Source organism: Equus caballus, chromosome 3 (genome assembly GCF_041296265.1).
Source record: "Equus caballus isolate H_3958 breed thoroughbred chromosome 3, TB-T2T, whole genome shotgun sequence".
Classification (NCBI taxonomy): domain Eukaryota; kingdom Metazoa; phylum Chordata; class Mammalia; order Perissodactyla; family Equidae; genus Equus; species Equus caballus.
Window position 1 is genome coordinate 2,857,858 of NC_091686.1, and position 15,228 is coordinate 2,873,085.

A 15,228-nucleotide genomic window follows, 5' to 3' on the forward strand; every position below is an offset into this window, starting at 1 on the left:
CCCCAAATGTCCATTGGCAGATGAATGGATAAACAAAACGTGCTCGATCCATACGGTGGGATATCAATCAGCCACAGACAGGAACGAAGGATGACACAGGCTACGACAGGGACAAACCTTGGAAATACTAGGTTACAGGGAAGAAGCCAGTCGATAAAGACTACGTATGATTCCATTTACACGAAAGGGCCAGAATAGGCAAACAGACGGAGACAGAAAGCAGATTAGGGGCTGCTTAGGCCTAGGGGTGATGGGAGGATAGGGGCACAGGATTTATTTATTTATCATGAAAATGTCCTAAATGGGCTATATGATAATGGCACACAGCTCTGAATCTATAACCCCCACTGAATTGTACACTTTAAATGGATGAAGTGTGATATGTAAATTATACCTTAAAGCTGCTTTAAAACGATACGAGTTGCTGTTTTTTTAATCTGAGGATTTCATATGAAAGTCCAGCTTTCTGGCTTCTCTTTTAAAAACTCAGAAGATCTAGCCATTCTGGGCCCAGGTGCCCTGGCACAATGGGCTGGCGCTGAGGGACGGCTGCCCTGGGGCCGCGCCTGTGTTGCGTCTCCCACAGCCCTTCCCCAGCCTCCCAGCCTCGGTGGGCCTTTGAGCTTGGGATCCCTGTGGGCCTTCACATTTCTAAGGAGTTCAAAGCCACGGCCAGGCAAGGTGGGGAGAGGAGGTTGGGGTAATCTGTGGACTCCCCTGAAATCACACGCAAACGCTCTGTGTGTTTGGGAAGAAAATCCATATGCTTCCATTGGATGCTCAAAGGCATCTGACTCTAAACAGGTCAAGAATTTCTCCTGTTTAAATTGTCTCGTGATAAGGTATCATCCCCTTCTCCCCATTTTATAGATATGAAAACTCAGGACCCAGTGGGACATGATCTAAAGTCCCACACCACTGGGCCCCCCGACCCCTCAGTTCGGAACACAGCGCCCCCCTCCCCAGGGCTGCTGTTGGCAGCCCTGCCACTGCCATTGGAGAGGCAAGACTGCGCCGCGCTCCCTCCTCCCGCCACCCCCCGGCCAGGCCAGAGAAGATTGCTGTGAGCTGATCACTTTGCTCCCCTCTCTGCCAGGCCAGGCCAGGCTTTCCATCACTGTCAGGGCCCTGACTCAAGGGCACAGACAGAGCAGGCCAGGTTGTGTCTGGGGGTGGTGGCTATAGGGTCCCCAGGGGCAAGGCAGGACAGGGGTGAGCAGGGAGAATGCTGTGCGCTCCGCTTCTTTATTGGAGCTCTCCATCACGCTCCCAGAGCAAGGGCACAACAAAAGGCTTGCACCCCAGGCTGGCCGGGCCCCACAAAGAGGAGCTCCCTACTCCTCCTGGTGAGATGCTCTCAGCCCACCCTGTTCACCTCACCCTGCATTCCTTTGGTCTGATGTGTCAAAGACCCTCTGCGGCGACCTTGGGCCCTGTACCACCAGGAACTCCCAAAGCCCCCAGGATGCCACGCCTTCAGGGCTCTGCTCCGCTGCCCACCTCCCAGCGTCAGGCGGTGCAGAGGGTAAACCCCAGGCTCTGTCTGCCGGAGGACTTGGGTCCGAGGCCCTGCTCCACAGCTCGCTGGCTGGGGACCACGGATCACTACTGTGCCACTCCAAGCCTCCTTCCCTCATCCGCCAAACGAGGACAGCAGTGCTCAGTAGCAGTGCCAAGGGCGGCCTGGGGAGGCTTTGCTGCCCCATAATCTTCCTTGGCACCTGCCCCCACTCTCTGATGTGGCCAAGTGACATTTTGTCAGCTTAATGAAAAGCATTATACTGAAGCGGCTTCAACCAGGCCTCTGGCCCCGTCCTCCAGCAGATGGCTGCCTCTCAACCAGCCCATGGAGAAACCCCGCAGGTGTTGCTCGAAACAGCACCCGCCTCACAGGACTGCCATGCTGGCTCAGCGAGATACTGCAGGTGAGGCCTTTGCTCCGTGCCCGGCACACAGCTAAGAAGCGCTCAGTGTCTGTGACATCACCCACGTCCAGGGCGGCCTCCCACACTGACTTCGTCCTGCCCCCAGGGTTTGAGCCCTCTCACAAGCCCCACGCTCAGGGAATAGGAGCTGACTTTAACAGCCTGATCCCAACAAAATTGGGAAGGAAAATTTATCACATGCATGCACTGTAAAAAAACTCATCCGAAATGGGCCAAAGAAAACAAAACAATCCATGGCCTGGCGTGGAGTCTCCAATGCTGGCATGCTCTGCCCTCCCTTCCCTACCTCTGAGCAAATGTCCCAAGCTGACTGGCACCAAGGAGTCCCCGGGGGCCGGGAGACTCACGAGGAGTCGCACACCTCTTCCCGCACACGCGTACAGGGCTTGCTCAGCTCTTGCTGGAAAGTGGCAAATCCCACAACCTCCACCACTCCTAAGCGCCCCAGCGAGGCCCCACGCCTGGCCACTGCACTGTGGAATCAGAGAAGCGCAGACCGGCAGGGCCCACCCAGCCCCTGGGCCTCGCAGCCCAGGAGACGCCTCACTGCCTTAAGGATGCAGCCCGGAGTCCAACACCCCTGCACAGGGCTCTGCAGCCACCCAGCCACTGCCAGGGCTCCCCCTGCACCACAGCCGCCCCAGGCTGTCCCCCTCGCCTCTGGCAGCCCTGAGAAAGCAGTGGGAGGGAGGACCTTACCCGGCCGCCACCAGGCTGGGCACTTTCCTGGTTCGGGGGTTTGGAGCACAGTGGGGAACCTCTACAGAGCTGGCGGCAGGCCTAAGCGCGTGCACCCCCACATCTGTCAGGACCGCTGGATGAGTCATGGCGCTTAATAGTCTCACTGTGTTTCCCCCAACTGTGGGGAGGGCATCTTCCCCACACAGAAGGAGACGGGACAAGGGCTCCGCAGCCCCTCCCCACCCTCCCCAGTGTGGACCCCAGCCTGTCCTAACCCTGGACTCGCCTCCTGAGTCTGAGCACCTGCCATTCTGGCTTCAGACAAGCCCCTCCTGTGGAGGGAGCCCCTGTAACCAAAGGCCGGGACCTGTAGACATAACAGTGTCCAAGCCTGGGTCAACCAGGACCCTTCGGACTCTCCAAGCCACATCCAGATCCTGCTGGAAAGAGCACTGCACCCAGAGCCTGGGAACCTAGGTTCAAGGGCTGGCAGTCCACTCCCCTTCTGTCCAACCTATACCAGCATTTCCCAAATTTCAGTCATTTGTGAACAATCTTCACGGTTCTTGCTGAATCCAAGCATTACGTACTATTACTTAAAACTCTGCCCAACTCAATTTTCTCACTTAAATGACTTCAGCATCATCTTAAGTCACAAATGGCCATAAAATCACAAACTCAATGTGAAACCATTCAGTTAAATGTTAAATGTTCCATTTTTGGAACCAGTGACCCAGAGTGGATCTCTCCCCTCACCGCAGTTTCCACATCTCTATGGGAGGGAGGGCCGAATGACTCCCTCGTGGGCCTCTCCGGGCCTAGGACGCTGCAGGACCAGCCTGGCTCCCGCTGCCCCATGGACCTAGAGCCAGCTGATCCGGATGCTGGGACGGGGACCAGGCAGAAGAGCCCGGCGCCTGCCGACGGGGAGTCACGGCCCTGCTGCCGGGAGAGGTGCTGGCTGGACGCAGAACAAACAGGAGAGCTGCGTCCTCCGCTCAGGAGCTGCCGAGGACCCCAAAGCTGGCTCCAACTGCAAACTCCAGGGGCAGCTCCAAATTATAGACCTTTACAGTTAGAAAAACCTCATTCATCTACCTCTTTTTATAGCTGGGGAAACTGAGGCACAGAGATGGAGCTAATGCAAGGGCAGAACTGAGCCGAAAACCCAAGTCCCCTGAATGCCAAGTCACCCCTAATACCCAACATGGCCACCCTCCCCACAAGTCTGAGTTTCCCCTATTACCTCCCCCTAGAGGCACAGGCTGGGTCTGAGGCCTAAGAGTGCAAAGCAGCCCCTTCCAGGAAGGGAAATACAGGAATTCTGGTTCGACTGGAGACAATGTCCAGTAAAGTGGCCTTTCTGCCACCAGACTGGAGTGGACGTGCAGCGGCACCCTCACAGGGAGCTTCCAAGCCTGATGTGAGGTCGTCATAGCCCATCTGAGTGTGCCCCCAGGAAGGGAACGCGGACCCCAGGGAATAAGGGCACATTAGTCTCCATATGTAATAGATTTTATTGACCATATGGAACTGATATAAAAATCGTGTTGCACAGGGTAGTCTAGACTGAAGACAGGAATGTGACATGAAGAATATGATTTCCATAACCAGTTGGGTGGCTTTCTGAGTTCCTGAGCCGACCCCCAAGGACCCCCAGCAACTCTCCCACCAGCCCCCAGGCATTTACCTGATGCTGTCACAGAGGAATCCCAGGCCAGCGAGAAGTCCGAGGCCTCCCCCTCTTCAACTGAAAGAGAGAACAGAGAGGGGGCTGTGAGTTTTGAAGCTATACAAACAGATCATCAGGGTGGGGCACAGGGCAAGGAAGAAGGATCATTTGTGGGGGTCCTTATAATACCCACGATCAGGGGCAAAGGGGTAAAGCCTACGAAGAGGCCTTTGTTAGCTTTACAGAGATGTGAAATAATCAGAACAAAACATGAATAGCAAATAAGTGCAACGGTTTCTCCATCCCTGTGCCCCTGGCAGACATCACGAATCAATCACAGCACTGTCTCGAACCGGACATAGCATCAGAATCTTTCTCTACACAGTGCTACAGGCCTTTACTATCTATAACCAGAGTTTCCATTTGAGATGAAGCCATTCGCCACTTGCAGGAACAGAACGAAGACTCAGACCTCTCCCTGACCCGCAGACACTGTCCTCCTACCAAGAGCCCTTTAGACTATCGCTGAGATGTGAGGGCTTTCTCGATTATTCCAAGAAACAGACGAGGTCACCCTTAGAGGCTGGCAAATCATGGAGTGCTGTTCTCCACACTGACACTCGACCGACAGACAGACCTCAGGACAAGGTGAGGTCGATTCTCCCACAGTCACTAGTCATGGGCTGGTGACACCAGAAAGCAAGTCACCTCTCCACTCCACTCCAGAGCCCACTGAACAAGGCTGGGCGGGGAGGGGGTGTCCCCACCAGCTCACACCCCAGCATGGGAGACCAGGCTAGTGGAGATGAGGGCCATGAACTAGGAGAACATGGAGGAAACTCTCTACACCATATTAAAGCTCTTGTCCTGGGATTAATCCCGGTCTGGGGCATGTAATAATATCAAAGCTGGGTTATGGACTTTGTGAAACGCAACTTCGTTCAAGCCAAAAATGTGAATACACAGTATTTTTCAGATTTCACAGGCTCTGAAGTTCTGCACACGTGCAGGCTGAAGCTCCCACGTCCCACCCAGCTCTCTTCGCACTGTCACTGTCTCCACACGGGCACACTGTGAGCCGGACACCGTGCTGAGTGCTTTTCAGGCATTGCTGCATTTAATCCTGGTCAGCAGACTCTCCGAGAGGTGAAGCGACATGCCTGAGGTCTTACAGCCAGAAAGAGTCCATGCAGAGTGTGGGCTGAAACCCAGGACTGTCCGTCTCGAAGGCTGTTCCTGAAACCCCTGTAGCCTGAGGCACAGGGATGCTGTCCGGTCTTGTAGCAACTCAGGAATGGAAAGCAGCGACCCCACCCCCTACGGAAGGCGCATAACCAGCAGGCTGGGCTGCCAAGCAGTGAGAAGAGCAAGCAGGCCGGCTTGTGGTCAGACACTAGGTTCAAATCCGGATTCTGCCTCCAACTAGCTGTATGACCTTGAGCAAATTATTTAACTCTGGGCTTCCATTTTTCCATTGTAAAAATGGAGATAATAATGGTACGTGAGCCACAGGGTTGTTGAGAGGATTCCGCGGGCGACGGCTGTTATCTGCCCGAACAGGGCCCAGCGCTCCGCGGCTCTGGTGCAGGGCTGGGGCAGCTCTCGCAGCCCCCCCAGGCCACTCTGCGGCGACCCCAGGCTTGCTCCTCCACCAGAGCCTCACAGAACCTGTTTTCTTTGAACCCTCAGGAACAGCGCACCCAAGAGGGGACATCCACGTCACTGAGCAACAGGCCAAGGAACGCTACCAAAGTGCTCCCTCTTTTGAAAGTTTGCATCCTGAGAGTAGAAACTCAGAATCAAGACGATGAAATGCAGAGACAATCTGGGTTGGCACCGAAGCTACTGTTTTACTTAGCTGGTTACAGCTGGGGTGGGTTTTCAAACGTGCAGCTTTGTAAATATGAATCAAGACCTCACGTCACACAAAACTGATATTACTTGCTAAGCAGCCAGCCAGCCTCCGAAACACAGGCGGCTCGTGCTTAAAGCGATCAGAAGCAAGCCACGCGTGAAAAGGGCGGTTGTTAACAGCTTTCATCACCACACCTGAAAATCAGTTTCCTTCGCATCTCACCATTTACTTACTTTAATATATATACCTATAGATTCTATCGAGAGGTTGCTGCCAGTCTGTAAGGTCATCATGCTGCCATTTTGTTGGACACCTTCCACAAGGTCTGCATGAGGCCCTAGACCCCGTCAAGCATGGGACCAGGACATCCATGCAGGGCCCTAGCTCTGCCTCGGTCCTCAGTGTACTCCGGGTAGTGGGACAAGCAGCCCCCACACATGGGCCCACTCAATGCAATCTGGTTGAAAAGTGTGACCTCCCAAGTCATTGAACTGGAGGACGTCCCCAAGAGGCCCAACCCTTCCCTGCCTAAGATCTGGCTTCCGTGGTCATGGGAAGGTGGATGGAAAAACATCTGCCATTTTGGAGCTCTTGGGAGGATTCCAGGCTCCATCCCGGGAACGACAAGCCCGCAGAGGTGGGAAGAAGAGGACAGCAACCTGGCACTGGCTGGTGGGGCAAGTTCAAAGTGGCAGACATCACTACGGGCACACAGCTGCATCACACACCAGCAACTTCGGAACCACATCCCTCACAGCAAGGGGCCTAGGGATAGGCATGAACGCATTTTCCTACAAGTACTCGCATTCACCCCACTAACATCCCATCCCCTGGCTCACATTTTGGTTTTGAAGGTATAAACACACCATCCTTTATGCATTCCTCATGAGAAAAAGTAATGCCCAGCCCACGACCACCACCACCACCATCACGAGGCCCCATGCTACCTGACACTGAGAGCAAACATGTCCTCCTCCCCTCCAGCTGGACTCTTCTGTCCAGACTGGCCTCTTCAACAGTGAGATAACTGGCAGGGGCAGTGGGCAGAGAAAGGATGGCCTCCCCTGCAGCTGGAGCCAGGCGCTGGCTGGGAGCCTGAGCCCACACCACGGCCGGCACACTCTGGGGGCCTGAGCCATTGCTAACCTGGAATTCTGCCGCAGGGGCATGGGGAACCAGGGCTGAGCATCTCAGAGAAGACACCGTCAGCACAGCGGCCAGTATGAACAACACCCACAGAGGCTGCCCAACCACCAGCAGAGCTAAGTGCTTTCTGGAGACTTCCTCAGACTCTACCTCTAACTGTTTAATTCATAAGATACTTGGCATCACTGAGGCCAAGATACACACACCCATCCTGCCCAGTCTCGATGGGAACAGAGGGATGCCCACTCCTGTGAATGACAGACATTTGCAAGCACAGGGTGGGTGCACAAGGCCAGTGTGCAAACAAAGGGAGGGAACGTGGCAAGGGAGGGCAAGTGTGTAGGAACAGGAGAGCTCTCTGTGGCCAAAGCCACAACCACCCAAGACCCCAGGCCAGCCCCTCGGCGCCAAGCGCAGACCCTCAGAGGAGCCAAGATTTCATGACAGGTGCCACCACAGACCCAGCCAGCTCTCATGATTCTGCAACCACTCGCCAAAGGAGAACAAGAGGACGGTTTCAACGGCACAGGTCAGACTGCCTGCCACCTTCCTCTACAACCGAAGGCGGGCCCTGCAGCGAGGCTGGGAGCGGGGACAGGACTCCGCGTTCCCTCCCAGCCACCGCTGTCCACGCCCCCATCGAGTGAGCACCTGGCCACAAGGAGGCTGGGTCCAGGATCTAGAGAAATCTCTTCTTGGGGCGACACGGCTCCCAACCAGAAGCCTTCTTCCAGCTGATCCAGAGCTTGAAAAAGGATGTGAGGTGCTCCAGCACCGGAGGAAAAGCTGCGGCACAGACTCTTCGAGAGCTGGGACAGGTGGGTCTCCACGCCAGCACCTTTGTAAGAGATTTTTACAGCAAGTGTGCCAATACTTGACTTTCCCCTTAAAGCTGACTTTGGAACCAGCACTTAAGAAAAGATGCAACCAGGGCCGGCCTGTGGCCGAGTGGTTAAGTTCGCACGCTCCGCTTCGGCGGCCTGGGGTTTCGCCGGTTCGGATCCTGGCCGCGGATACGGCACCACTCATCAGGCCACGCTGAGGTGGTGTCCAACATAGCAGAGCCAGAGGCACTCACAAGTAGAATATACAACAGTGTACTGGGGGGCTTTGGGGAGAAGAAGGAAAAAAAAGAAGATTGGCAACAGTTATTAGGTCAGGTGCCAATCTTTTAAAAAAAGCAAAAAGAAAAGATGCAACATTACTAAAAATTTTCAGGAATTGTTCCCCTGGCCAATGCTGGGCAGAAGGGCCCAGAGCCTGGATCTTACCCATCCATCGTCTTCCCTTTCTCTCCTTAGCTGCTTATCTATAAGACAGAGAGAACAGAAAGACATCCAGTAATTGCCCAAGAACTCCAGAAAGAAGGCGGTCCATGCTCACAGGGAAAGGTCCAGGCCACAGCAAGGACTCTCCGGAGGAAAGTCCACTTTCACTGGGCCCCAGGGCCACGAGGCCCCATGCTGGGAAGCCCACCCAGCGGCTCCCACTTCATCCTCCCAGCGCCCCTCAGAGAGAGTCCTCCAGCTCCGCTTTCCTGCTGAGGAAATGGCGCCGGCGAGGCAGAGCACTGGTCCAGAGCCAGCCTGAGGGCTCAGGCGGCCGGCGGCATGCTTCCACGTGCAGCTTTAGCTCAAGGCCAGGAGCACCCAGCCACTCAGCGCAGCGTGGGGCGGGAAAAGAAGAGGAACCTGAACATCACAAAGCCACCTGACACGTCCACGTTGGTGGAAAACAGAATGAGGAACTGACAAGAAGCAAAGACCATCGCAAAGGAAGGTGCCCAAGTGAATTAAAACGGCTTTTTTCTTTTTTTTTTATAGGAACCAAATCAGAGAGGCCAACGTGCTGCCTCCAGGTTTTTGGTTTTTTGGGGTTTTTTTTGGTTTTTGTTTTGGCTTGAGGAAGATTAGCCCTGACCTAACATCTAAGTCGATCTTCCTCTATCTTTTTCTGTGTGGGGGGCATGCAGACACAATATGGCTTAATGAGTGGTGTAGGTCAGTGCCCGGGATCTGAACCTGTGAATCCAGGCTGCCAAAGCAGAGTGCGCCAGACTTTACCCCCTCACCACGGGGCCAGCCCCAGCTCTTTTCTTCTTTTGTTGAAAGAGTCCCTTGCAATTCTATGAGAAGAGGAGGCAGACTCGGGTAAGTCGGTGGCCCCCAGGGACCGCTGTGCTGCCATAGCCCACCCCTCTGTGCCTGTCCCAAGCAGATGAGAAGGCAGCTGTCAGCGAAGCCCGGGGTCCCTCACGTGCTTCTCTGCTGCCCTCACCAGAATCACTGCATCAGAGGGCTTTTACGGGTGTCTCCTCAGCTGCTGCCTTCAGGCCTTTACTGACCCATTTCACAGAAGAGGAAATAAAGTCCCAGAGAAGAGAAATGGCTCACGTGGGGCCCAGGAGGTACCAAAGGCAGGCCTGGAACCCGAGTGCTCTAGCTTCCAGGCCTGGAGTCCTCACAGACAATGCTTCCTGGCACGTGGCTCTTCTCGGAACAAGCAGCTAAGCGTTACCAAGTCCTCACCAGGCCCCACGCTCCGTGAGGAGCACTTGATACACATTTAATTGCTCAAAGCAGAGCTTCTCTGCGTGCAGCCCCAGACCAGCAACAGCAGCATCGCCTGGCAGCCCCAGACATGCAGAATCTCAGACCTCAGCCCAGACACACAAGAGCAGACGGTCTGGGGGTGGGCCCAGCAAGCTGTACTTCCGCAAGCCCCCCAGGTGACTCTGGCCACGCTAGAGTCTGAGAAGCAAGCGCCTAAGCAACCCTATGAGATAAGCACCTTTATTAACCCATTTTACAGGTGAGGAAACCAAGAGTAAGCAATTTGCCAAAGGTCATGCAGCCAGGACGGGGTGGAGCCAGGGCTGGGAGTCCTGCCCCTTGATTCCCTTCCGCCTTCAACAAGCAGCAGCTCTGATTCCAGATCGGGTGGGGTCAGCCAAGGAAAGAGCAGACTCATCTCCCTCTCTGCCCACAATGATTCAAATTTACAGAAGATTCCGTAGGTCCATCCCTGTGCCAGATCCATCCTCTCGGGTCTCCCCAAGCACACAGGATCCTTGGGCGACATGGGAAACCACGTCAGACATGGCGTGCTGGTAAAGGTTTAACAGGTGGCTGTTTGCCGCTTTCAATGGTATAAATACTCCTACCACAGCCAATTTCACACTCCAAGCAGGCTGCTGCTGCTGCCGGAGCTGGAGGGAGATGAGCAGTAGCACTCCACTGGATAAAGGAACAGTGCCATGGGGGCGCAGGGAGGGGCGGGCACCAGGCCGGGTGGGGGCAGGGCACCCAGTCTCACTGCGCTTTCCGGGCACTCCCCACCCAGCCCACTCGCCCTGCCCAGGCTCTGCCCCGTGTCCCACGTGCGTCAGAAACCCAGAATTCACTCACAGCTGCCCTTTTCTTATTGTTTCCTACATTAAGCACCTTCTTCTTTTTATAAAAGCTTGTGGCACAAGTAATTCGTGTACAATGCAGAAAACTAGGAAAGACACGTGAGTTAAAATTTAGAAACAAAAAGCACAACTTTCTCTGTGTATAATACATTGGTATCATACACCTATTATACACCTATAATTGAACAACACAAACTGTTCTGCAACCTGCTTTTCCAACTCAGCAATATATGCTGAACATCTTTTCACATCAAAAATGTGGACCGACACTATCACTACTAATGGTGACCTGAGTCCCCTCATAGGAGGCCCCAGGGCTAATGTAACCGACGCCCTATTGCTGGACACCTAGGCTACTTCCAGTGGTTTCCCACTGTAAGAGAAGTCATGTTGCAAGACACATCCACACACATCATGCATGGCCACAAGCCTATTCAATAATTTTTCTCAGGATTAGTTCCCAGAAGCAGGATTGCTAGGACAAAGAGTTTGCCGATTTTTCAGGCTTTTGAGACATATTGTCAACATCTGCTTGGCCTCTTCCTCCTTTAATAAGCATTGAGGACTTCCAGTGACTAGAACTCTGAGCTAGATACAATGGGAGAGAAGAGAAAAGAGACGTTGGCTTTGACGGTCACCATTAGACGGTGAACTCCATGGTGACAAATGTTCCCATCATTGGGCCCCTTGGGGGCAGGTATATAACAGGAGCTGAGTGAATGAATGAATGAACAAATGAACTATGGCATGATGGAGGAGCTAAATGAATCCCCATCTCAGAGCAAGGGAGAAACAAGTGGAAACAGTAGTGTAGGCGTAACGGAGCGGTGGGAGCTGGAAAGGCAGGTCCTGGGCGGCAGGCCCACCGCTGCTGCAGCCCTGAGCGCAGCGGAAGGGCTTTCTGTCCAGTCACAGAGCCGGGGGAGGCTCAGGGGTAGGGAAGCAGCCTAGAGCGGGGATGAGTTCCGACTTTACCCACAGACAAATTCTGATTTCCTTTTACACTAACATGCAAATCCCATTGTAGGAAGAATGACAATTGTGGACAAAAACCTTAAAAGTCTGTGGGTCTTGGGGCTGGCCCCGTGGCCAAGTGGTTAAGTTCGCGCGCTTCGCTGCAGGCGGCCCAGTGTTTCGTTAGTTCGAATCCTGGGCGCGGACATGGCACTGCTCATCAGACCACTCTGAGGCAGCGTCCCACATGCCACAAGTAGGAGAACCCACAACGAAGAATACACAACTATGTACCGGGGGGCTTTGGGGAGAAAAAGGAAAAAATAAAATCTTTAAAAAAAAAAAAAAAAAGTCTGTGGGTCTTTTTTTTAATGTAAGTAAAAATTTCCCTGCTCAAAGACGAAGTTCAGGAAAAGAAAATCAAATTGCATTTGCCTGAACTACGAAATATAAACTAGAGGACATGTGAGTACCCCCGCCCCTCCCGCCAAGCCCAGCCCCACTTTGGATTCTACCTGTGTGGAAACCCAGACAAGCTTCCTGCCCCAGCCCCCAGGGTGCAGCTGACCACCGGCTACAGAGCCCCCCGGCTCCCCTGGGGAGAAACTGCCCGGAGCTCAGGCTCACCTCCTCCAAGAAGCTCTCCCCAACCACCCTACACTGAAGTTAGCCTCATCTGCAGCAGGTGTGGCCAAAGCAAGATGCCTTAGGGTCCCACTCCTATCGGCCATGGTTTGCTGTGTGATCTGGGCAAATAAGATAACTGCTCTGTGAATAGCAGCCCTGCAAGGTAGCTCTGAGGATAAAACCAGGACATGCTTAAAAAGCGCACAGGCCAGAGCCACTTCCCAGGAACCCGGGAAAGGGAGATCATGACCCCAGCATCGCACGCTGCCCCCAGCTGTCCTCTCAGCCCCAGTAGGAAGACCCTCGATTTCCCCTCCTTCTCCCAGCCTCCAGTCCACTTGGCACAAGACCACACACGTCAGTGACACTAGAAACAACCATCACTTATGCTCTCCACATAGGTGACCAGGTGTGTGTTTAACCGGCCCAATGGCCCTGTAAAGGGATTGGATCATGGTGCCCATTATACAGACGGGGAAACCAGGACCTAAACGAGTTTTTTACGTGGATCAAATTACATACACAGTGGGAGGTAGAGCCCAGATTTGAAGCCAGGTCTACACTGCTCCAAAGCTCTGGCGCATCCCCCCGCCCCAGCTGCCTCTCTGAGCCTGTCCTGAGCTAGCAGGAGCTGGTGGACCAGCTTCCCAGGCCTTCTGACCGTCGCAGAAGAGCCACGGCGAACAGAGAAGGTTGGGGTGGAAACGACTCCTCTTTTTGGAAGCCTCCTGAGACGGGGCTGTGAGGCCAGTGTTGGCTGCTCCAGCCTGGGAGAATCACAAACTCTCCCTCCCACTTGCTGTGTGACCCAGGGCAATGACTCCACCTCTCAGAGTCTTGCTGGTTCCACGTCTATAAAGCGGGGGTGATAAAATTCCCATTTGCCTTGAATACAAAGTGAAAGAAGACATGGAAAGAGCTTAGCCCAGTGCCTGGCGCACAGTGCGCACCACTCAATAGGATTATTGTATCTGCACCCCCAGCAAATCCGTTCCGGGTCGGGACGTTTCCTGAAAATTTCCTTTCTGGGGAACCACCTGCCTAGGCCTTAACACTTGGGGGGCCCCAGGCCTCCCAGGCTGCCCTCACGCTTAATCTCGCCTCTCCCTGAGGTTAATCTCCTGGTTCATATATACATTTCATTTCATACAGTAACCCCTGCACGGTCTCGTTAACCAGAAATGTGCAGCATATAAATGTCGATTTATGACGGGGTCTGGCTCCCACATCCTGTTTCGGTGGCAACGCTGGGTTCTCACCCACCAGCTGTCCAGCTCTGATGGAAGGAGACAAAGCCAAGGGCATACTCTGCAGAGCGCGGAGGGGCCACAACTCCATCCCACGCAAAGTGGGGGTGGGAGCAGCCCTCTGTGCATCAGGAACCCGAACGTGGGCGCCGGCCGTGGGGTCAGGGAACACCAGTCTGGGGCCCTGGCCCCTCTCTCAGGGGAGGAGGGGACAGCACGTCCCAGCACGTCTGCTGTTTGGGTGGAGAGGGAGGGGGCGTGGGATCAGAATTTCACTCTCTTTCCTTTCTTCCACTTTCATTGGAAGAAAAGCACCATAAAGTAGAAACTCACATTTTTTTACGACCCCCTAACAACTTATCCTCTGTGCTAACATACTGCAAATACATGTCAGTACCTTGTTATACATGTGGTTTATCTTAAACACAGCAACGAGGAAACTGAGTCTCTTATTGAAAACTGATGGGCGTTCATGTGCATGTGAGCTTGTGTGTGTGTGTTTGTATAAGTGTTTTCATCTGGTTTTGGACACACAGACCAGCCTTCCAACTCTTTCTTCATATCAAAAGCCCAAGCCTGCCTCAAGAATGAGCTGTAATGACCATTTCCAAACATTTTTTAATCCCACGAGGGCGTCCCAGGCGTAGGGACAATCATAATACTTTACAGTTTTAGGAGGCAATACTTTTAATAAGTCTGATTTGGGAGGGGGGCATTTTATTGGCACAGATGTGTCCCCTGACTTCGCCCCATCGCCCACCCACCATGGCTGGAACACATGTGGAGAGGCCTTCAGGGGCCCTGAGCACCTGCAGCGGACAGCTGGTCCCACCAAGGCAGCCTCACATCGCCCCAACCTGCCCGACAGTCCCAAGAAGCCGGCCATCAAGGGGTGTGGTGGAGTCTCCCCAGGCTCACACCCCTGAGCAGCGGCCCCTGAGCAAGGACAGAGCATCTCCACCATCCAGTCCCAAGGGCCGGCAGGGACCTCCCCAGACCTCCCCCGGGGCCCCGCCAGGAGCACACAGGCCCAGCCCTAAGAGTTACAGAACGCCTTTCCTCACTCACGGCCACTCCCTTCTGTTACCTGAAGACCTCTCCTTCGAGCCTCCTTCCAAGCAGCATACTCAGGAAATCACACATTTGGTGCGTTACTAACAATTTGTCTAACAGACATTAGAATGAACACAGAAAGTAACATTTTCCTAACAGACAGCAGAATAAATAGATAAGTATGGGGGGAAAAAATTTATTCACCTATCACCCACTGGAGTCACCGTGGGATTCAGAATGTGGAACGTGACACGTAGGGGAACCCCGGCACGGCAGTGCTGGGCAACCCCCGATAAAGCAATGAATGAGGAGGGAGGGCAGGAGGGCACCCCCTCTTCCTTCCTCCCGACCCAAGGTGCGCATCAGTCATCCCACACAGAACCCGCCCAGCCCACCTAAGCTCAGTGAGGGCTGTGTGTCAGGCGACGAGGATCATGCTGGGCAGAGAATGGCAGGGGACACGCCAACTGCAAACCCTCCCCCAGCACCGGGCTCATCAGCTGCTACAGCCTTGAGCAGAGGGACAGAAAATCTCGACAAGCGAGGATGCTTCCCAAGCACGCCTGGTCACCTCCCCAGCACTGGCCCCTTTCACAGGCCACACTTCCAGTGCAAGCACCAGGCTGGGCCAGGGA

At 54.2% G+C, this 15,228-nt stretch overlaps 1 protein-coding gene across 3 annotated transcripts in view; it reads right to left on the reverse strand.

The window, feature by feature from the left end:
• ZNF423 (zinc finger protein 423) overlaps positions 1-15,228 on the reverse strand; it is a 315,937-nt gene that overhangs the window by 256,120 nt on the left and 44,589 nt on the right. For 2 of the 3 annotated variants that reach the window (XM_070261781.1, XM_014738459.3), the window contains exon 2: positions 4,318-4,377. In XM_070261781.1, the coding sequence (XP_070117882.1) occupies positions 4,318-4,377 (60 nt within the window). Of the gene's footprint in view, positions 1-4,317; positions 4,378-7,951; positions 8,011-15,228 lie in introns of those variants that run through there. The other variant, XM_070261780.1, reaches the window with a different exon arrangement.